The sequence below is a fragment of the Mustelus asterias genome, chromosome 6 (genome assembly GCF_964213995.1).
Source record: "Mustelus asterias chromosome 6, sMusAst1.hap1.1, whole genome shotgun sequence".
Taxonomy (NCBI): Eukaryota; Metazoa; Chordata; class Chondrichthyes; order Carcharhiniformes; family Triakidae; genus Mustelus; species Mustelus asterias.
In genome coordinates, this window is record NC_135806.1 from 107,076,267 (window position 1) to 107,100,832 (window position 24,566).

The 24,566-nt window shown below is 44.1% G+C and overlaps 1 protein-coding gene across 1 annotated transcript; it reads left to right on the forward strand.

Moving 5' to 3' along the window:
• Positions 1-563: 563 nt before the first annotated feature.
• On the forward strand, positions 564-24,566 carry LOC144495329 (protein mab-21-like 3). Its single transcript, XM_078215431.1, has 4 exons — positions 564-1,108; positions 14,378-14,594; positions 23,610-23,787; positions 23,865-24,566. Exons 1-4 carry the CDS (start codon positions 706-708, stop codon positions 24,096-24,098), a joined length of 1,032 nt encoding a protein of 343 aa, XP_078071557.1. The 5' UTR covers positions 564-705; the 3' UTR covers positions 24,099-24,566.

Consider the following 24,566-nt stretch of genomic DNA (forward strand, 5'->3'; position numbering starts at 1 on the left):
AATATTGAGGTCAAAATGTTTTTCTATATAATCACATTTTCAAAAGTCCAGTGTCTTTCCAGCCACATCCTCCAAACATCTACATGAACCTCTGTGGTAAACCACTGTTAGCTTATTGCCTGTGTGTGTGTGACATGCCTGGACATGCCCCTGCCGGCCCTGCCTGAGACTCCTCCCGGTCCAGGTATAAAGGTGACTGCTCCCCACCCCCCTGCCTCAGTCTCTGGACCAGTTCATCGGCATGGGTGTGCTCCAAGTCTTTTGCTAATAAAAGCCTATTTGTTCTTCCATACAAACTAGTCTTTGCTTGATTGATAGTGCATCAACCTCTACCCTTTCCATCTCACCCTATCAGCGTATTATTTTATTCGATTCCTCCCTCAACTGTTTACCCAGCTTGTCCTTAAATGCCTCAACTGCTTGTGGCAGCACAAGTTTCACATTCGTTTCACTTATTGGGTAAACAAGTTTCTCCTGAGTTCCCTATCTGATTTCTCAGTGACTATCTTATTGGCTGCTTTATGACCAGATTAAGCAGTACAGCAGACTGCAAAAATACTTCATCAGCATACAGGAAGTTCAAACATTTCCTTCGAACAACTTTCTGCTTCTGTCAAGAGATTCGAAGCAAACAAAACTGCAGCCAATTCAGTTTCAGAGTTGCTGCAAAATAATTCAGATAAACTGGAGTTGCAAATAGCTGCAATGAATGACTTACTGGAGGAGCCCCTGCAGAAATATTATGCAAATTACGTCAAAAAGGAGCCAGACGAAGCGGTTAAGAAAAGCACTTTACAGTCGATGCTAAAACAGCTTCTTGAGTTTATTCACAGTAAGGACGACTTGTTTGCGAATGACTTCATCCTGGTTGGGAGCATTGCAGATAGAACCAAAGCAGAGGCTGTGGATGAACTGGATGTACTCGTTCCCTTGCGAAAGGATAAACTTAAGGTTACTCCAAATGACAAGAATTTGGAAAAATTTTCAATTGACGAGCGTGTAAACGGGACATGGAGTTGCTTTGCGCACGATGGAACTATCTTGAAACTGTTTGAGTTGGTAATTGAATATAAACAGACGTACTACAAGGATAATCCTTTCTTTAAAGGTAAATACATATATAGCGTTATCTAAAAATGTTTTAGCCTTTTGGCCGATCAGTTTTGACAATTAACAAATAAAAATATTTGAATTTTTCGAAGGCTGGAGGGTGTGGTGCCAAGTATCAAAACAGCAAGAAACTGGACCTGATGGTAAAGCAACAACTGGTTTTCCGTGTTCTTACCTCTGGTCATTGTCACTCTTATCTGGTTGCTGGGGAACCTAAAGCAAGCAAACTTGTCAATGCTTGAAAGTCAGCCATTGAGAAACCCTGACAAAAAAATAGCAAAAATGAACGGAAACAATGCCAAGCTCCCTGCAGTGTTGTACTCCCGATCTCAGCTGAAACTGCCGTGGAGAGTGTCCCTTTCACTCCAGGAATCTCCTCGCAGGAGGGAGAGAAAATAAAATGCGAGCGACCCTCTGATTTCCCAGATCTAGTGCTACATATCACCATTCTACCCGCCCTACAGCCAGCTACAGTTCAAGAGACACCGAGAAGGTTTATGTCCTGTTGTAAAAGAAAGATATGATTGAGAGTACGGCAGGAGCTGTTGTTCAGATGTTAATCTGCTCAATGAGTGATCAAAGTATAACTAAATACAAGATTGTGATGGTTAATTGTGCAATACTACCAGATAAACAGGTTATTCAAGAGTAATGAAACAATACTTATCTCAGAATCAGAAATAAACGTAAAGCCACCCGGTGAGTGACTTCTACATTATGATATATCTGTGATCCCTGTAGCCCAGAAAATAATGTTCAAAAGAACAAAGAAAATTACAGCACAGGAACAGGCCCTTCGGCCCTCCAAGCCTGCATCGACCATTCTGCCCAACTTAACTAAAGCCCCCTACCCTTCCGGGGACCATATCCCTCGATTCCCATCCTATTCATGTATTTGTCAAGACGTCCCTTAAAAGTCACTACCGTATCCGCTTCCACTACCTTCCCTGGCAACGAGTTCCAGGCATCCACCACCCTCTGTGTAAAAAATCTGCTTCGTACATCTCTTTTAAACCTTGCCCCTCGCACCTTAAACCTGTGCCCCCTAGTAATTGACTCTTGCACCCTGGGAAAAAGCTTCTGACTATCCACTATGTCCATGCCTCTCATAATCGTGTAGACTTCTATCAGGTCGCCCCTCAACCTCCGTCGCTCCAGTGAGAACAAACTAAGTTTCTCCAACCTCTCCTCATAGCTAATGCCCTCCATACCAGACAACATCCTGGTAAAGCTTTTCTGTATCCTCTCCAAAGCCTCCACATCCTTCTGATAGTGTGGCGACCAGAATTTAATACTATATTCCAAGTGCGGCCTAACTAAGGTTCTATAAAGCTGCAACATGACTTGCCAATTTTTAAACTCAATGCCCCGGCCGATGAAGGCAAGCATGTCATATGCCTTCTTGACTACCTTCTCTACCTGCATTGCCACTTTCAGTGACCTGTGTACCTGTACACCCAGATCCCTTTGCCTATCAATACTTTTATAGGTTCTGCCATTTACTGTATATTTCCTATCTGTATTAGACCTTCCAAAATGCATTACGTCACATTTGTCCAGATTAAACTCTATCTGCCAACTCTCCGCCCAAGTCTCCAACTGATCTATATCCTGCTGTATCCTCTGATGGTCCTCATCGCTATCTGCAAATCCACCAACCTTTGTGTCATCCGCAAACTTACTAATCAATCCAGTTACATTTTCCTCCAAATCATTTATATATATTACAAACAGCAAAGATCCCAGCACTGATCCCAGAGGGACGCCACTTGTCACAGCCTCCATTCAGAAACACACCCTTCCACTGCTACCCTCTGTCTTCTTTGACCAATGTGGAGATGCCGGCGTTGGACTGGGGTGAACACAGTAAGAGTTTTAACAACACCAGGTTAAAGTCCAACAGGTTTATTTGGTAGCAAATGCCATTAGCTTTCGGAGCGCTGCTCCTTCGTCAGTTGGAGTGGATATCTGCTCTCAAACAGAGCACAGAGACACAAAATCAAGTTACAGAATATTGATTAGAATGTGAATCTCTACAGCCAACCAGGTCTTAAAGATACAGACAATGTGAGTGGAGGGAGCATTAAGCACAGGTTAAAGAGATGTGTGTTGTCTCCAGACAGGACAGCCAGTGAGATTCTGCAAGTCCAGGAGGCAAGCTGTGGGGGTTACTGATAGTGTGACATAAACCCAAGATCCCGGTTTAGACCGTCCTCATGTGTGCGGAACTTGGCTATCAGTTTCTGCTCAGCGACTCTGCACTGTCGTGTGTCGTTCTTTGACCAAGCCAGTTTTGTATCCACCTTGTCAGCTCACCTCTGATCCCATGCGACTTCACCTTCTGCAACAGTCTGTCATGAGGGACCTTGTCAAAGGCCTTACTGAAGTCCATGTAGACAACATCCATTGCCCTACCCTCATCAATCATATTCCACATAGCATTCAATCATTAGTAGACAGGTTATGAGTAAAAGGTAGATCGACTATCTTTGGAGAGATTGGGGTTATTTATGTAGATAGTTTGAAGCAAGGCAAATGGCTTTTTGATGTAGATGAATGCATTGTAAAAAAAAGAAACAATTTATTAATGCAGGCCCAAAGCGCTTAAGAGCAAATTAACTACTTTGGAATTGGAAAGTAGGAAATACAATTGTCAATTTCTGCACAGCAAGCTCCCACATGAGTCAGTGAATAAATGACCATGCAATACAAAAACCCCCACTGGGGCTGGGAACAGAGGTGGACAAACAGGGAATTTTGTTGATTTACATGTCAGTTCCCTGTTTCCTGCCTGCCTCTGGGTCAATTCCTACAAGTGCTGGGTAGACAATTAGCTAAAGGCCTAAAAGGCCTATTTAAGGAGGCAAATCAGGATTTTCCAGTTGGCCTCCAGGTTCCTGGAGGTGACAGGAGATGGTGCAGCTTCCTGGAGTCTGCCTCCCACTGGTGGACCAGGGGTCCCGCCTCCAACTGGTGGACCATGGGTCCCGCCTCCAACTGGCAGACCAGGGTCCCGCCTCCCATTGGCGGACCATGGGTCTCGCCTCCCACTGGCAGACCAGGGGTCCCGCCTCCCACTGACAGACCAGGGGTCCCGCCTCCCACTGACAGACCAGGGGTCCCGCATCCCACTGGCAGACCATGGGTCCAGTGCTTCATGCAGACTTAAAGGCCCTTTCTACCTCTGTGCAGCAACACCCTCCAGAGGGGCTGACATTTAAACAGTTAATAAACAGGCACATCACATGGAAGAGTTTAGGTAAGCCAGTAAGAATTGTGGGACTGCGTAGGTCTAACCATTCGGGGATGTAGTAAATGTTTACCTTAAAGGGTCAATATCTAAACCAAAATGGCAGGGTGGAAAATGACCCAAATAAATCAGGATGAATCCTGCTTTTTTTAATAGGCTAGTGGAGCTACAGAATTAGACTAGCTCAACTTCACTGGGATTCAACAAGTGTCTCTCTATATTGTTGCAACCCCTGTAGAGATTGATAACTTCTTAAAAGAGATTTGAGATTTCCTCTTGTCTCGCTTCCCCTTAAATGCATCTCTACTATTTGCTTCAATCACTCTGTGTGGTGGTGAGTTCCACATTCTCCTCACTTTAGGTAAAGGAGTTTCTTCTAAATTCCTTAATGGATTTCTTGGTGACTACTTTAAATTGATGGCCTTTGGCTACACTCTTTCTGACAAGAGGAAACACTCTCTCTGTAACCACTATTATAATTTTAAATAGTTTTGCTTTCTGTATTCCTTCTTTCCTTTTCCCCACTGAGTCTTGCACCTTCTTACTCTTCCTACCAAAACATGTTAACTCACATTTAGCTATGTTGAACTTTATTTGCCAATTATTTTCCCCTTCTGCAAGTTTATTAATGTTCCTTTATTTATTACATTCCTCCTCAGTATTCAGGAATGATCATTATGGAACACCACTTCCCACCTTCTGCCATTCAGAATAACTACCCATCATTCCCACTCTCTATTATGTCTTGAAGCTAGCTAACACTGCATTCTGCCAGTTGACCCTGACTCCACATTCTCTGACCTTACTCATTAGTCTATTATGTGGCAACTTATCATGACCTTTTGAAAATTTGGACAATTTACATCTACTACAATACTATTGTCTACTTTCTTCATGACCACCACAAAAAATTCAACAAGGTTTTCCTTTTGGAATACATGCTGACTATATTATAATTATTACATTCATTATTATATATTTTTTCTAGGTATTCTTCTGTTCTCTTCTTTAGTAGCGTCATTATTTTTGCGACCACTGAAGTTAAGCTGATTAGTCTATACTTCCCTGGGAAATGTATTGTCTCCCTCCTTAATTATAGGAATTACATGTCTCTTCCCTAAATTCTTGTAAAATATGCAGATGCACACCGACCCCCGCCGACTATGGCAAGGTCTGCAAGACGCAACAGGCTACAAGATGAAGGCATGTAAAATCACCAGCTCCAAAGCACCTCTCCCTGATGAGCGCAATGCATTCTATGCCTGTTTTGAGCAAGAGGTCAGCGAGAGCATGCCCTCCACCCTGGAAGCCCTGGATGAACCTGTATCTGGGGTCACCATTGCAGATGTCAGAGCAGCTTCTAGAAGGTCAACCCACGGAAAGAGGCTGGCCCAGATGGGGTACCCGGACGTGCACTCAGATCCTGTGCGGATCAGCTGGCGGGGGTATTCACAAACATATTCAATCTCTCTTTACAACAATCTGAGGTCCCTATCTGCTTCAAGAAGACGATCATCCCGGTACCTAAGAAAAACCAAGCAGCGTGCCTTAATGACTATCAGCCGGTGGCTCTGACCTCCATCATTATGAAGTGCTTCGAAAGGCTAGTCATGGCACGAATCAATTCCAGCCTTCCGGACTACCTCGATCCACAGTTTGCCTACCGCCGCAACAGGTCCACAGCAGACGCCATCTCCCTGACCCTGCACTCAACCCTGGAACACCTAGATAACAAGGACACCTATGTCAGACTCCTATTTATTGATTACAGCTCAGCCTTCAACACCATTATTCCCATGAAACTCATCTCCAAACTCCATGGCCTGGGCCTTGGCACCTCCCTCTGCGACTGGATCCTGAACTTCCTAACTCACAGACCACAATCAGTAAGGACAGGCAACAACACCTCCTCCACGATCATCCTCAATACCGGTGTCCCACAAGCCTGTTCTCAGCCCCCTACTATACTCCTTATACACCCATGACTGTGTGGCCAAATTCCTCTCCAATTCGATTTTCAAGTTTGCTGACGACACCATCATAGTGGGTCGGATCTCAAACAATGATGAGACAGAGTACAGGAAAGAGATAGAGAATCTGGTGAACTGGTGCGGCAACAATAATCTCTCCCTCAATGTCAACAAAACGAAGGAGATTGTCATTGACTTCAGAAAGCGTAGTGGAGAACATGCCCCTGTCTACATCAACAGGGACAAAGTAGAAAGGGTCGAGAGCTTGAATATTTTAGGTGTCCAGATCACCAACAACCTGTCCTGGTCCCCCCATGCCAACACTACAGTTAAGAAAGCCCACCAACGCCTCTACTTTCTCAGAAGTCTAAGGAAATTTGGCATGTCAGCTACGATTTTGCAGATGCACCATAGAAAGCATTCCTTCTGGTTGTATCACTGCTTGGTATGGCTCCTGCTCTGCCCAAGACCGCAAGAAACTATAAAAGGTCGTGAATGTAGCCCAATCCATCATGCCAACCAGCCTCCCATCCATTGACTCTGCCTACATTTCCCGCTGCCTTGACAAAGCAGCCAGCATAATTAAGGACCCCACGCACTCCGGACATTCTCTCTTCCACCTTCTCCCTTCAGGAAAAAGATACAAAAGTCTGAGGTCACGTACCAACTGACTCAAGAACAGCTTCTTCCCTGCTGCCGTCAGACTTTTGAATGGACTTACCTTGCATTAAGTTGATTTTTCTCGACACCCTAGCTATGACTGCAACACTACATCCTACACTCTCTCGTTTCCTTCTCTATGAATGGTATGCTTTGTCTGTATGACGCGCAAGAAACAATACTTTTCACTGTATGTTAATACATGTGACAATAATAAATCAAATCAGAAGATTGTAATCTGTCCAGACAAGAAGTTTTATCCACTTTGAGTTTAAGTTTATTCAATTCGCCTCCATTTTTATTTTAAATGCCCTTCTTGCATTACTCATCGCATCATTCAATGCTGTATCTATTTATTCTATCTCTCTGAAAAATACCAAAGTAAAATAATTATTTAATATTTCTGTCATCTCTCCGTTGTTGCCCGTGATACTACCATATTCATCCCTTAATGATGTTAATCCCTTTCTACTGATGTGCCTAGTGGTATTATTATTGAAGGTTAAAGTAAAGTTGATTTATTAGTCACAAGTAGGCTTACATTAACACTGCAATGAAGTTATTATGAAAATCTCCTCTTCGCCACAGTCGGGCTGGCGCCTGTTCGGGTCAATACACCTAACCAGCACGTCTTTCAGACTGTGGGAGGAATCCGGAGCACCCGGAGGAAACCCACGCAGACATGGGGAGAATGTACAAACTCAACACAGACAATGAGATAAGCCGGGAATCAAACCTGGCGCTGTGAGGCAGCAGTGCTAAGCATTGTGCCACCGAGCCGACCTGGATTCGAATCCCGCCAACGCAAATGGTTGAATTTGAATTCAATAAAAAAATCTGGAATTAACAATCTACTGATGACCATGAAACCATTGTCGATTGTTGGATAAACCCATCTGGTTCACCAATGCCCTTTGGCGAAGGAAATCTGCCATCCTTACCTGGTCTGGCCTACATGTGACTCCAAACCCACAGCAATGTGGTTGACTCTCAACTGCCCTCGGCAACTAGGGATGGACAATAGATGCTGGCCAGCCAGCAATGCCCATGTTCAATGAATTAATTTTTAAAAATCACTATTTGGTTTTATGTTCCTTAATAATTTATATCATAGTTCCTCTTTGCCTTCCTGATGGTTTTTTGACTTCTCCAAATTTCATAGAATCCCTTCAGTGCAGAAGGAGGCCATTCGGCTCTTCAGTTCTGCATCGACCACAATCCCACCCAAGCCCCATCCCCGTAACCCCACACATTTACCTTTCTAATCCCCTGACGCTAAGGGGCAATTTAGCACAGCCAATCAACCTAACCCACACATCTTTGGACTGTGGGAGGAAACCAGAGCACCTGGAGGAAACCCGCGCAGACACAGGGAGAACGTGCAAACTCCACACAAACAGTCACCCGAGGCTGGAATTGAACTTGGGCCCCTGGCGCTGCGAGGCAGCAGTGCTAACCACTATGCCACCGTGCTGCCCTTTGTATTCACTTTACTCACGCACTCTACTACTGCCTGTACACTTAATGTAGGCCTCTTTCCTAACCCTCCATTTTCCCCTATATCTTCCCTCATGTGAAAGGTTCCAGGTGACAGATTGGAGAAGTTAGGCTATTTTCCAGAGGAGAGATGTGGGCTAGAATTTTCCCAAAAATTACTAAGGGGGCGATCTTACCGGTTCGCTATGCCAGTCGATTGGCGCAGCTCGTGCCCAATTTCTCATCTCTTGTGATCTTGCTGGCCACGTGGGCGGCACGGTAGCACAGTGGTTAGCACTGCTGCTTCACAGCTCCAGGGTCCCGGGTTCGATTCCCGGCTCGGGTCACTGTCTGTGTGGAGTTTGCACATTCTCCTCGTGTCTGCGTGGGTTTCCTCCGGGTGCTCCGGTTTCCTCCCACAGTCCAAAGATGTGTGGGTTAGGTTGATTGGCCAGGTTAAAAATTGTCCCTGAAATGTGGAGTTAGAGGGATTAGCGGGTAAATATGTGGGGGTAGGGCTTGGGTGGGATTGTGGTCGGTGCAGACTCGATGGGCCGAATGGCCTCCTTCTGCACTGTAGGGTTTCTATGTTTCTTTCTATGTTTCACATTCTGCCGGCGAAATCAGTCTTGCTCCCTTCCCGAATGCGAGGCTGATTTAAATATTAATCACATGCTTAGCATGTCATTAACAAGCCTGGGACACAATTGCCCAGGCCCACTTACCTTAGTCCCCTCGCTGGTTGAAGTCTTCGCCAGAGCTTACCAGATGTGATAGCCTCGCCGGTGGGGCCTGCGGCCATTGAAGCCCTAGGTGGTTGGGGGCAGGGGGTCAGGCAGTGTCCATGGGGCAATGCCAGCCTGGGACCCTGGCAGTGCCAGCTGGCACCCTAACACTGCCAACCTGGCACCCTGGCAGTGCCCACCGGCAATAGTCAGTGCCAATGGGGTGAGGCCTGAGGGGCAGGGGATATGGAAAATGATAAGGCACCAATTTTTGGAAAAACGTTGGACTTACAATTTACACAATTAGGACACTATTGACAAATGATGACAAATAATCTGCCGGGTAAAGAGTTAAGGAAGTGTTATTAGCATCTGGAAATGGGATTTTAGCAGATAAAAAGCTCATTGTGTTGAAGTTGCATCGGTAATTTGCGCATCTGTCTCCTCAAAGGCTGCAAAATTTATTAAAGGATGCAGGTGTAAGAGATGAGGATTATACTAAGCTGATTGAACTGGTCAGTGGTCAGTGTGAAGTACAGAAGGATACCATCACGACTGATAGTAACTCTACCTTTGCCCAGAGATTTTAACGACATTGTGGCCATGGGCCTTAAGATCTGGGATAAAGCAAACAATATATTCATTTTGCATTTTATAAATTTCGTGACCAGATTTAGTAAATCAACCCGTTGTACGTAGTAAAGAAAAGAGAGTAATCCTGGATCAGATTATGGAAAAATGGATAGGGACAGGGATGGGGCCACCAGCAAAGTTCCTTACAGTCGATATTGTGGGTGGGGGGGGAGGAGGGGGGGAAGGGGTGGGGGGGAGGTATTTGCGAACGATGAGTTTAGGGATATGTGTAAAAACATGAATATCACAGTCATGATATGACTACGGAAAGCCCATTTAGTAATGGGGTGTGTGAGAGGAAGCATGCAGTAATGGATGAGATGCTCTGGAAAATTTTGGCATTGCAAGTTAAATTCAGCCTTAGCATAGGCGGTACATGCAAAGAACTCATTACAGATGGTTGGGGGCTACAGTCCATATCAATTAGTATTTGGTAGAAATCCTAAAATTCTGTCTATTTTGAATGACCAGCCTCCAGCTTGGGAAGGGACCACAATTAGATCTGCCTTTGCTGAGCATTTAAATGCATTGCATATAAGTAGAAGAGCATTTTTGGAAGCAGAAGTCTCTGAAAGAATTCGCGGAGCTTTAAGGCACAATGTACGGCCATCAAATACCGTTTTTCAGCAAGGAGGCATAGTATACTATAAGAAAGACAATTTTAATTAATGGAAAGGCCCAGTGAAGGTTATAGGCATAGATGGCAAAATGATTGTTTTGCAACATGGTATTCAGACTATTAAGGTACATTCATCAAGGATAATGGGTACAGGTCACAAACTTCCGAATTTAGAAAGAGCAGACGAACATGATGAGGACGGCACGGTGGCATAATGGTTAGCACTGCTGCTTCACAGCTCCAGGGACCTGGGTTCGATTCCCGGCTTGGGTCACTGTCTGTGTGGAGTTTGCACATTCTCCTCGTGTCTGCGTGGGTTTCCTCCCACAGTCCAAAGATGTGTGGGTTAGGTTGATTGGCCATGCTAAAATTGCCCCTTCATGTCCTGAGATGTGTAAGTTAGAGGGATTAGTGGGTAAATATGTAGGGATATGGGGGCAAGGCCTGGGTGGGATTGTGGTCGGTGCAGACTCAATGGGCCAAATGGCCTCTTTCTGCACTGTAGGGTATCTGTGGTCTAGGAACCAGGGTCATCTGAAACTCTCAAATTACAGAATTATGAGGACCAGTTAGCTGAAATAGACAGGGTATCTGGAGAGGAACACAATACTTCTAATGACCTAGAACAGGCCATTTACACTAAAGGATAACTGCCAAAAGTTGGTACAAAAGTGACTTACTTATGGAAGGGTCTAGTCAATGGAAGGATGCAACTGTCATTAGTAGAGCAGGGAAGGCCACTGGAAAGTATAAACACTGGTTGAATGTAAAGAATACGGGGAGGATGTCAGGACCATAGATTGGGAACATGAAGTTCAGAAATGGAGGGCACAGAAACGTAGCGCCAGTTCAGATAGTAAGTCCAATAGTGAATGTGATTACAGGAAGAGATTGAGAACTTTGAAAGAACATCCCACACCAGGAGGGAAAGATCAAGCAGTGGTAGTACTGGACGAGATATCAGGCGGGATAGGGGAAGTAGCTTGACAAGGTGTCGGAATATGAGTAACACTACAAATGCTAATAGGAGTAGAAGTCCACATGCCTGTGAGAGTTTGGTGGCTTCCAATAAATTAGATGAAAAAGTTATAAAAGATGCCAAACAGCAAGAACTGCACAGTTGGAGTGAATTTGGGGGATACACGGAGGTACCAGATAGGGGACAAAGAGCTCTATCTCACAGATGGATTTGCACAGAAAAGGTGCTTCCCGATGGAACTTATAAGTCAAAGGCCAGGCTTGTGGCAAGGGGATTTGAAGAAAACTTAGGAGACCAAGCTTTAAGTGTGGATTCACCTACGGCAGGAAAGGTTATTTTAAAGATCTTCTTGGCTCTGTTAGCTACAAATGCATGGGAATGCAAATCTATAGATATAAAAGCTGCCTTTTTGCAGGGGCATCAGCTTCAGAGAGACATCTTTCTCTGTCCTCCTAAAGAGGCAGCTAACACAGAAGGAGTACTCTGGAAGTTAAATAAATGTGTATATGGGCTAAATGATGCATCTAGAGTTTGATACTATTTGGTAAGGTCAGTTTTGTTAAAGTTAGGCTGTTGTCAGTTGAAAGCAGATCCTGCAATGTTTTACTGGCACCATGAAGGAAATTTTTCTGGTATCTTTATGATGCATGTCGATGATTTTTTGTGGGGTGGTACTGGTGATTTCAAAGCTATTGTAATCTCTGGGCTGAGGAAGGAATTCAGGGTTGGAAGTCAGGCTTCAGGCACTTTCAAATATATTGAGCTGGAAATCGGACAGACTGAGTCAGGTGTCACTTTACGTCAACAACGGGGATGAAGTAGAAAGGGTTAAGAGCTTCAAGTTTTTAGGTGTCCAGATCGCCAACAACCTCTCCTGGTCCCCCCATGCCGACACTATAGTTAAGAAAGCTCACCAACGCCTCTACTTTCTCAGAAGACTAAGGAAATTTGGCATGTCAGCTACAACTCTCTCCAACTTTTACAGATGCACCATAAAAAGCATTACTTCTAGTTGTATCACAGCTTGGTATGGCTCCTGCTCTGCCCAAGACCGCAAGAAACTACAAAAGGTCATGAATGTAGCCCAATCCATCACGCAAACCAGTCTCCCATCCACTGACTCTGTCTACACTTCCCGCTGCCTCGGCAAAGCAGCCAGCATAATTAAGGACCCCACGCACCCCGGACATTCTCTCTTCCAACTTCTTCCATCGGAAAAAAGATACAAAAGTCTGAGGTCACGTACCAACCGACTCAAGAACAACTTCTTCCCTGCTGCCGTCAGACTTTTGAATGGACCTACCTTGCACTAAATTGATCTTTCTCTATGCCCTAGCTATGACTGTAACACTACACTCTGCACTCTCTCGTTTCCTTCTCTATGAACGGTATGCTTTGTGTGTATAGCGCGCAAGAAACAATACTTTTTGCTTTATACTAATACATGTGACAATAATAAATCAAATCAAATAATGCAAGTTAGGTAGCCATCTTGGCTGTGAGGTCATGTCATTTTAGTCTGCACTTTCAAAAATCTGTTTTTAAAAATTCAATTCATGTTTCTGGCCATTGGATTAAAACTAATAATTTGGCATAAGCACATCTTCATGATCACCCCGCACCCCCCTCCAACCCTTTCACCTACCTCTTCTGACCAGTTAATATCAGTGTGTGAAATCCCCCATGATTATTATTCTATGTTTTTATTAAATACCCTAATTCCTCTGTTTCTTCCTCCACCTCCCGTCCACAATCAGGTGGTCTGTAGAGGACACCTATTAGTGTGGTGAATCATTTATGATCTCTTATCTTTATCCATATGGATTCTATTTTTGTCTTGTTGATCACTGTGTCCTTTTTTTCTGCTGACAATGTTATCCTGAACATGTACAATTACTCCACCTCCCCTTTTTCTGAGATCTTCAGGTCTTTCCAGAGTCAATGCGGATATAAGTGCATCGCCTCAGTTTTCCCACAAAGGTGCTGGATTGTCCTGGCATTTATCTTATCTAAAGATGTTATACCTGCACTGTTTAATTCACAGTCCTGATTTTTCCGTGGCTGTGGCCTATATTGCCCCTACTATGTCTCATTCCTCCCAAATCCTGATTGCCTGATTCTTCTATGTTTCTTCCTCTAGCTCTCTTCCACAATTAGGTGGTCTGTAGAGCACACCTATTAGTGTGGTGAATCCTTTATTATCTCTTATCTTTATCCATTGGATTCTATTTTTGTCTTGTTGATCACTGTGTCCCTTTTTTCCACCAACCTTATGTAGTCCTGAACATGTACAATTACTCCACCTTCTCTTGTTCCTTCCCTGAGTGGGGCTATCTGGGCCCTCCTCCTGGTGAGATCTTCAGGTCTCACTAAAGTCAATGGGGATGTAAGTGGATTGCCTCAGTTTTTCCGCAGGGGGGCTGGATTGTCCTGGTGTCTGTTTTTTTCTAAAGATGTGAAACCTGCACTATTTAATTCCCAGTCCTGATTTTTCTGTGGCCGTGGCTCATATTGCCCCTACTATGTCTCATTCCTCCCAAGCCCTGATTGCCTCCCATTTTATTGTTTTATTGTAGTGTGGATTGCTGGTCTCTTTAACTAAAATTAATAGGATTTTCTCTCATTTGATATTAACCATCTTTTAGACTCCTGTTCTATAACTGTATTTATTCATTTGAATCAATGTCCTGCCTTACTTAGGGTTAAACAGTCATTCTGTATTAGTGACAGACAACCTATCATAGTCTTGTTCTTATGGATAGTCAGATAAAAATGGTTCCTGATGAGCACTACTACAGAATGTCAATGTTTTTTAAAGTATTTTGAAAGCTGTCACTTAATTGTGATTACATTTGTCCCAAATTGAAGGAAATTCAGCTTTGACATTAGATGTTATATTGTATCTCATCTATTTGGTATCTTATGCATTTAACTGATGATGAAATGTATTTTTAGTTAGGAAAAAGAAGATTACAGCTGCAGCTTTGCCTCTGATGATCGACTGGATAAAAATTGATATGGTGCTTTGCATTGAAGATGCCCTTCAATATTCTGATGTGAAATGGCCTTTTCCAAAATGGCTGAATGGCCAGTCCAAATGGCTGAGCGATCAACAACAAAACGATGTCAGAAACATGGGCATAGATATGACATGTCATGGAATACAATGGAGGTAAAAAAAATGTATTTGTTTGACTAAACTGACCATGTAAATCAGTGTTGTTATCAGGATCTTGAGAGACACAGCAGTTGGTCTGCAAGATTTTATACAATGCACACTGGTAAGTTATTTAACTTGCATATCAGTAAATGATAATGGTAAGTTTATGAAAGCTTTGATCTGTGTCCTCTTGAACAGTGAAAAGCACTTTGTGGACCAACTACAGACTTGGTGCTGCCTCTGGAAAAAGCTCTTGGAGCTACGTAAGAAATAGAAGCAGGAGTAGACCCACAGCCCTTCATGCTTGCTCCACAATTCAATACAATCATGGTTCATTGTTTGCTTCAACTCCACTTTCTCACCCACTCCCCATATCCCATGTTTCCCCGAGGGACCAAAAATCAATCTCTGTCTTAAATAGACTTAATGATTGGGAATCCACAGCCCTCTAGGGTGGATAATTTCAAAGATTCATAACCCTCTGAGTGAAGAAAATTCTCCTCATCCCAGTTGTAAATAATCAGCCCCTGATCTTGAGACTGTGCCTCATTTTTTAGATACCCCACCCAAGGGAAACAACCTCTTAGTGTCTACTCTGTCATAGAAAAAATAGGAGCAGGAGAAGGCCATTTGGCCCTTCGAGCCTGCTCCGCCATTCATTATGACCATGGCTGATCATCCAACTGAATAGCCTGATCCCACCTTCCCCCCATATCCTTTGATCCCTTTTGCCTAAGTTCTATGTCTAACTACTTCTTGAAAAAATACAATTTTTTGGCATCAACTGCTTTGTGTGGTAGTGAATTCCATAGGCTGACCATTCTCTGGGTGAAGAAATTTCTCCTCATCTCTGTCCTAAACGATCTACCCTGTATCCTCAGACTTTGACCCCTGGTTCTGGACACCCCCACCATCGGAATATCCTTGTTGACTCTACCATGCCTAGTCCTGTTAGAATTTTAAAGGCTTCTATGAAATCCCCACTTATTCTTTTGAACTCTAGCGAATACAATCCTAACTGATCCAATCTCCCCTCATACGTCAGTCCTGTCATCCCAGGAATCAATCTGGTAAATCTTCCTGCACTCCTTCTAGAGCAAGAACATCCTTCCTCAGATAAGGAGACCAGAACTGCACACAATATTCCAGGTGTGGCCTCACCAACAATTGCATCAAATCTTCTCAAAATCCTGAGTGTTTCCATGATGTCACTTCTTATTCTTTTCCAGAGAGTACAGGTCTAGTTTACAAAGTCTCATCATAGGCTATCGTTGCCATCCCAGGAACCAAATAAACCTTCTCTTCTCCTGCCTCAAGCACAACTACATCCTTCCTTAGATATGGGGGCCAAAACTATACACAGTGCTCCAGTGTGGTCTCACTAAAACCCGAAATAATTTGAAAAGATTCCCTTTATTCCTGTACTCCAATCCAGGGGTGAGCCTGGGTAAGATGATCTTTGGAGAGTCAGTGCAGACTCAATGGGCAGAATAGCCTCCTTTTGCATAGTAAGATCAAAGGAACAATGCTAAAGACATAAGTTAAATATTGTTTTCCCTTTCCTGCTGTCATCACCACTCACAGTAAAAAAAACAATGCTTGGTGCCTCTGTTAACAAACCATTGCTCCATTGTCACTTTCCTCTTCTGAGTCCTTGAATGTGCTGTCACCTTTTACATCTGTGACTATTTTTCCCAGAACTGACATTTGCCACAGTACTGAAATGGCTTTTACCAAATAACAAAGTGACTGTTTGTCTTTCTTGAATAAGTTTACAACTCTTGACACAGATGATCATACCATCCTCTTCCAATGCTTCTCCACCGATATCTAGCTGGGTGGGACTGCACCTGTCTGCTTCCATTCTTATCAATCTAATCATAGCTAAAGAATCATATAAAGTGGCTTCTGTTCTTGCTCCTGGACCATGATTACCTCTGGTGCTCCCCATGGGTCTACATTTCCCTCCTATTTCTCAACTACATGTTACTCCTCAATGACAGCATCCAAAAACAGAGCATTAGTTTTCACAGATACACTGGTGACACCCAGCACCACTGTCTCAGTGGCGTGTTTTCCCCAACCCTTCTGTTTTCACGATCTAATTTTACTAATACTGCACAGCAAACTTGGATTAGGATTAAGGTTAGTTCTCTCTCTCACACACACACCACCACCACCACTCCCCCCGGCCCCTTTCCCACACACACACTGGGGCGGCGAGATGGAAAAGGAGTTCTACAGTACGGGGACCACAAAAAATAAATAAAAGCAAATTACTGCAGGTGCCGGAATCTGAAACCAAAAGAGAAAATGCTGGAAAATCTCAGCAGGTCTGTAGCATCTGTAAGGAGAGAAAAGAGCTGACGTGTCGAGTCGAGACCCTTTGCCAAAGCTAAAAGGCATAGAAAGTGGGAGATATTTATACTAGTGGGTGAGGGAATGAAAGTTTAGTCATAGCCACAGAAAGGCTGCTAATGGCAGTCCATGGAGAGAATAGAAAGTGTGAATAGCCAAATGGTAGAGCTGCTAAAATCAGAGGGTGAACTGTGACAGATGAAGATGTGGGGGGAGGGGTGAGATGGGTGGGAGAGAGAGAAAATTGAGAAAAAGGGGGAAAGGGGAAGCAAATGGGGAGTAAAGGTAAGGAAAGGGGGGATAGAATATGGGGAAAGAGTGGGGGGGGGGAAAGGACAACAAAGAAATAAAAGGCAGAGAACAGTTAAAAAGGAAATGAAATGAAAACAAAGGGGTCGAGGTGGGGTAGAGCTAATCATCTGGAGTTGTTGAATTTGATGTTGAGACCAGAAGGCTGTAAAGTGCCTAGCTGGTAGATGAGATGCAACCAAGGCCCTGATTGCGCACAGACCGAAGGTGCTCAGCAAAGCGATCACCCAGTCTACATTTGGTCTCTCTGATATAAAAGCCACATTGGGAGCAGCGAATGCAATAGACCAAATTGAAAGGTGCAAGTGAAACGCTGCTTAACCTGGAATGAGTGTTTTGGACCTTGGATGGTGAGCATGGAAGAGGTAAAGGGGCAGGTATTACACCTTCTGCGATTGCACAAAAAATAAATATTTGTTCACATGAGGTGCAAAGTACAAAGAGTACAATTTTTTAGTTGTGACTGATAACGCATGATGAAGTAGGTATGCAGAGATTGAGTCAGTTCTGTAGGCAATGGTACGAAGTGTTCCAGCATAGTTAGATGGACATGTTGTTCCGCTTGGAGGAGCTTGCTTCTTTAGGGTTCAACAGTTGGACGTTAAAACAACAGACTGGTTATTTCTTAGTTCTTAAAAGTATATTGGGATTTCAGAGTGATCACTTGAGTCATGTGACCTTCCTTCTCCACAATGAGCTCAAAAGGGATGTTTATCCTGCATCTGGATTTGGCTTTGATTTCAGGACTGATAATGTCCCAGTCATTAGTCATTGAAAGAGATATCATCTGTGTTGAGGGTCTGAAGTTTAGGAAGCCATTATCCAGGCAGACCCACTGACTCTGCCAGCTTGGTGAGCTTATCAGAGGCAAATGACATCCCTGGAGTTCCCTTTGAAAGTGAGTCTGAACAGTGAGAGATTCCAGAAGCTGAGACAAGAATTATTGTGTCCTTGAAACTCTTGGGGGTAGCCAACCATGTAGTAATATGACTCATAGCAGCCATTGTTTTAGTTCAGCAGGAAATCAATTTTTCAAAATAGCAATAAGGATAAAATTTTGAATATATGGGGGTGGGGGGCATTCATCTCGTCCGCTGCACTAATTGAACAGTCTGAGTCTGGCATTGACGCATCCCCTGACGGCTTGAACATACATGTCGAGTCGAGGGCAGCGGCCTTCCGGGGGAATCCAATTCGACTCTTTCCTCTTCGGTTGCTGTACCGTGGATCTCTCTGTCAGCTGTTCCGCTTCATTCATACGACTCCCATTCTACTCCCCACTTTTAGCCACCTAGATTCCATGGTATTAAATTTTCACCTTTACGTCCCTCTTTTTCCACTATCACACTCTTCTCAATGAACATTCTCCTTAAAACCCACTTATTTTACTGAACTTGTATCGAAAGGTATTTTCCTTTTTGCCTGAGGATCCGTTTTTGATCACGCTTCTGCAAAGCACTTTGGGTTGTTGGTCTACATCAGGCCACTTAAAGAAATGCAGCTTGTTGTTGATCCTGAGCTTATTTTTAACTTTTAAGTGTCAGTAATCAACTCATTTAGAATATCTCTTTGTGACGACGGGCATTCGAGATTGATTATTGCTGCAATTACAGAACAAAATTGTTCAGCCAGAGTTGCTATAGAACATAGAACATAGAACAGTACAGCACAGAACAGGCCCTTCGGCCCACGATGTTGTGCCGAGCTTTATCTGAAACCAAGATCAAGCTATCCCACTCCCTATCATCCTGGTGTGCTCCATGTGCCTATCCAATAACCGCTTAAATGTTCCTAAAGTGTCTGACTCCACTATCACTGCAGGCAGTCCATTCCACACCCCAACCACTCTCTGCGTAAAGAACCTACCTCTGATATCCTTCCTGTATCTCCCACCACGAATCCTATAGTTATGCCCCCTTGTAATAGCTCCATCCACCCGAGGAAATAGTCTTTGAACGTTCACTCTATCTATCCCCTTCATCATTTTATAAACCTCTATTAAGTCTCCCCTCAGCCTCCTCCGCTCCAGAGAGAACAGCCCTAGCTCCCTCAACCTTTCCTCATAAGACCTACCCTCCAAACCAGGCAGCATCCTGGTAAATCTCCTCTGCACTCTTTCCAGCGCTTCCACATCCTTCTTATAGTGAGGTGGCCAGAACTGCACACAATATTCAAAACGTGGTCTCACCAAGGTCCTGTACAGTTGCAGCATAACCCCACGGCTCTTAAACTCCAACCCCCTGTTAATAAAAGCTAACACACTATAGGCCTTCTTCACAGCTCTATCCACTTGAGTGGCAACCGTCAGAGATCTGTGGATATGGACCCCAAGATCTCTCTGTTCCTCCACAGTCTTCAGAACCCTACCTTTGACCCTGTAATCCATATTTAAATTAGTCCTACCAAAATGAATCACCTCACATTTATCAGGGTTAAACTCCATTTGCCATTTTTCAGCCCAGCTTTGCATCCTATCTATGTCTCTTTGCAGCCTACAACAGCCCTCCACCTCATCCACTACTCCACCAATCTTGGTGTCATCAGCAAATTTACTGATCCACCCTTCAGCCCCCTCCTCTAAGTCATTAATAAAAATCACAAAGAGCAGAGGACCAAGCACTGATCCCTGCGGCACTCCGCTAGCAACCTGCCTCCAATCCGAAAATTTTCCATCCACCACCACCCTCTGTCTTCGATCAGATAGCCAGTTACCTATCCAATCGGCCAACTTTCCCTCTATCCCACACCTCCTCACTTTCATCATAAGCCGACCTTATCAAACGCCTTACTAAAGTCCATGTATATGACATCAACTGCCCTACCTTCATCAACACACTTAGTTACCTCCTCAAAAAATTCAATCAAATTTGTGAGGCACGACTTGCCCTTCACGAATCCGTGCTGACTATCCTGGATTAATCCGCATCTTTCTAAATGGTCGTAAATCCCATCTCTAAGGACCTTTTCCATCAACTTACCAACCACCGAAGTAAGACTAACTGGTCTATAATTACCAGGGTCATTTCTATTCCCTTTCTTAAACAGAGGAACAACATTTGCCATTCTCCAGTCCTCTGGCACCATCCCCGTGGACAGCGAGGACCCAAAGATCAAAGCCAAAGGCTCTGCAATCTCATCCCTTGCCTCCCAAAGAATCCTAGGATACATTTCATCAGGCCCAGGGGACTTATCGACCTTCAGTTTATTCAAAGCTGCCAGGACATCCTCCCTCCGAACATCTATTTCCTCCAGCCTATTAGCCTGTAACACCTTCTCTTCCTCAAAAACATGGCCCCTCTCCTTGGTGAACACCGAAGAAAAGTATTCATTCATCACCTCGCCTATCTCTACTGACTCCATACACAAGTTCCACTGGAGCAAGCTGAAAGGGAGTGATTGGAGGCAGCAGTGCTGGTGAGAGATTAATTGAATTGTTTATTTATTTAATTAGTCAGCTAGTGTGTGGTTTTTTTTGGCCTTTACCTTTGCAGTAGTATTTTAAGTTTAAAGTGAAAACTGGAAGTGGGCTGCTAAGGAGTCTGGGAAGGGTTTTTATTTTAACTTTAAAAGTCAGTTACCTGGGAGGTTCCCCCTCATTGTTCCACTGGAGCAAGCTGAGAGGGAGTGATTGGAGGCAGCAGTGCTGGTGAGAGATTAATTGAATTGTTTATTTATTTAATTAGTCAGCTAGTGTGTGGTTTTTTTTGGCCTTTACTTTTGCAGTAGTATTTTAAGTTTAAAGTGAAAACTGGAAGTGGGCTGCTAAGGAGTCTGGGAAGGGTTTTTTAAGCGCGTGAAGTATAAAAGGTAGGCTGCAGTATACAGCGGGCAGCGTCGGGAGCGGGCAGTGGAGTGCGTGGGAAGCAGAGTGTGAGCTATGAGGCTTTGGCTCACAGGGCTTCGGGGGACAGGGCGAGCAGGGGTGAGTTTAATTCATTTTTGCTGTTTCTACCTGGTACTGGCAAGGTATCTAGAGGGGATGGGTGTGCAGGCAGTGCTATGTTCCTCTTGCACTATGTTTGAGGTGAGGGATGACGACAGTGTCCCTGCTGATTACACCTGTGGGAAGTGCACCCATCTGCAGCTCCTCCAAAACCGTGTTAGGGAACTGGAGCTGGAGTTGGATGAACTTAAGATCATCAGGGACGCAGAGATGGCCATAGACAGAAGCTTTAGGAATACAGTTACTCCGAGGAATGAAAACAGATGGGTGACGGTGAGAGGGGCTGGGAGGAAGCAGTCCGTGCAGGGATCCCCGGTGGTCGTTCCCCTTAGCAACAAGTATTCCGCTTTGGATACGGTTGAGGGGGATGACATACCAGTGGTGAGCCGCAGTGAGAGGATCTCCAGCACTGTGTCCGTCTCTGTGGCTCGGGAGGGTAAGGGGAAGAGCGGGAGGGCAATAGTTATTGGGGACTCGTTAGTTAGAGGGATAGATAGGAGGTTCTGTGGCAGCAAAAGAGACTCATGGATGGTATGTTGCCTATTGGATGCCAAGGTCCGTGACGTCTCAGACCGTGTTTTCCGGATTCTGAAGGGGGAGGGGAAACAGTCACAAGTCGTGGTACACATTGGTACCAATGACATAGGTATGAGAAGGGACGGGGATTTAAAGCAGGAATTTCTGGAGCTGGGCTGGAAGCTGAGAGCCAAGACAAAACATGTGGTCATCTCTGGTACATTGCCGGTGCCACGTGATAGCGAGTTGAGGAACAGGGAGAGAGTGCAGTTTAACATGTGGTTGCAGGGATGGTGTGGGAGGGAGGGTTTCAGATACGTGGATAATTGGAACACATTCTGGGGAAGCTGGGACCTGTACAAACAGGACGGGGTGCACCTGAACCAGAGGGGCACCAATATCCTAGGAGGGAAATTTGTTACGGCTCTTCGGGGGGTTTAAACTAATTTGTCAGGGGAGTGGGAAAAGGAGTTGTAGTCCAGAAGTCAGTGAGGGTGGTGAGGTATTGGGGAAGGTATCAGGGTCAAGGGTGGGTTGAAGTGTGTCTACGTCAATGCAAGGAGCATCCGGAACAAGGTAGATGAACTTGGGGCGTGGATTGGTACTTGGGACTATGATGTTGTGGCCATTACGGAGACGTGGGTAGAACAAGGACAGGAATGGTTGTTGGACGTTCCGGGGTATAGATGTTTCACTAAGTGTAGGGAAGCTGGTAAAAGAGGTGGAGGAGTGGCATTGTTAATCAAGGATAGTTTAACGGCTGCGGAAAGGCACTTCGAGGAGGATCTGCACACTGAGGTAATATGGGCTGAGGTTAGAAATAGGAAAGGAGCGGTCACGTTGTTAGGAGTTTACTATAGGCCCCCAAATAGTAATAGAGATGTGGAGGAAGAAATTGCTAAGCAGATTATGGATATGTGTGGGGGTCACAGGGTAGTTATCATGGGGGACTTTAACTTTCCAAATATTGATTGGAACCTTTGTAGGTCAAATAGTTCGGATGGGGCAGTTTTTGTGCAGTGTGTGCAGGAGGGTTTCCTGACACAATATGTGGATAGGCCAACAAGAGGTGAGGCCACATTGGATTTGGTACTGGGAAATGAACCGGGCCAAGTGTTAGATTTGGTTGTGGGAGAGCACTTTGGAGATAGTGACCACAATTCGGTGTCTTTTGTTATTGCAATGGAGAGGGATAGGGCCGTACGGCAGGGCAAGGTTTACAATTGGGGGAGAGGTAATTATGATGCGATTAGGCAAGAATTAGGGGGCATAAGTTGGGAACAGAAACTGTCAGAGAAAGGAACTAATGAAAAGTGGAACTTTTTCAAGGAACAAATACTGGATGTCCTTGATAGGTATGTCCCTGTCAGGCAGGGAGGAAATGGCCGAGTGAGGGAACCATGGTTCACGAAAGAGGTGGAATGTCTTGTGAAAAGGAAGAGGGAAGCTTATGTAGGGATGAGGAAACAAGGTTCAGATGGCTCGATTGAGGGTTACAATTTAGCAAGGAATGAGCTGAAAAAGGGGCTTAGGAGAGCTAGGAGGGGACACGAGAAGTCCTTGGCGGGTCGGATCAAGGAAAACCCCAAGGCTTTTTACTCTTATGTGAGAAATAAAAGAATGACCAGGGTGAGGTTAGGGCCGGTCAAGGACAGTAGTGGGAACTTGTGTATGGAGTCAGTAGAGATAGGCGAGGTGATGAATGAATACTTTTCTTCGGTGTTCACCAAGGAGAGGGGCCATGTTTTTGAGGAAGAGAAGGTGTTACAGGCTAATAGGCTGGAGGAAATAGATGTTCGGAGGGAGGATGTCCTGGCAGCTTTGAATAAACTCCAATCACTATAATTTATAACCACATGATGTGTGAGGGAAAATTACAGCTATGCATTATTTTTTTAAAGGCCTTCCTTCTCAAGAATTGATGCATTCTTATTTGGCAAAATTGATATCAATGGTGGCCATCGAAAGAAAGCCTTCAAAATCTTAAAATCTCTCAATGGTTACTATTGGACAGTGGATCAACTTTGTGAAAGCTATCAAGGAAAGAGCCGACCTTTTCTTGGATCCTTCATGATGAAGGTAGATTTTGCAGTTATATTCTACATTAATTAGCATATTTAGCTTGTTCAAATTCTCACTGTTTCTCCTCTTTGCAGATTCTCTATTTACATGCGAGGGAAAAGTATCCAGAACCTCAACAATGGGATTCACTGGGAAAGTCATTTTGCAACCTCTTGGATGTTTTAAACCAATGCTGCAATGAGAAGCGCCTGGATCACTATTATCAAGCTAACATCAACCTTTTTGACTGTGTTGCTGATAAAACCTTCCAATGGTTACAGGAAAAAATCTGTAATGTTCTAGAAGATCCAGAAGAGGAGCTTTCTTGACCTATTTAGAAGAAACATGTCATATTAAGGTTTAATTAAGAACCAGGATTGAAAGGGTTAAAAATCAGGCAAGTTGCTAGACCCAGACACACAGGGAAAGCTATGTGAAAACCATATGTCTTGATTAAAGTAGACACAGATAAGCATCAAGGATGATAAAACTACACAAGACCTCCATTGAATAATGCACAGCTGTGGCTTACTAGTGTCTGTTCTAACAGGAGACAATGGGAAAGATTAGAAAGATAACTTCATAATTGCAGAGAAAAAAATACATGCTTGTTGTTTTTTAATTAGATAGAGTGCACAAGTTGTAGTTGGACAACTATACCCTTCATGCATGATGTAAACCTAATTGATAGTTGTGAGTAGATACAGATATAACTTCTGTACAAAGATACATCTTTGAATCATATATGCTAATTTCTTGTAACTGGATCTTAATTATAAATGTCTATATAATTCTTT

Bases quoted from the DNA above. Each gene is read 5' to 3' on its own strand.
- LOC144495329 (XM_078215431.1), top strand. From the start codon at position 706: ATGAATGACTTACTGGAGGAGCCCCTGCAGAAATATTATGCAAATTAC. The intron at 14,595-23,609 runs GTAAAAAAAATG...ATTTTTTTAAAG, and splicing joins TGTCATGGAATACAATGGAG to GCCTTCCTTCTCAAGAATTG. The intron at 23,788-23,864 runs GTAGATTTTGCA...TCCTCTTTGCAG, and splicing joins TTGGATCCTTCATGATGAAG to ATTCTCTATTTACATGCGAG.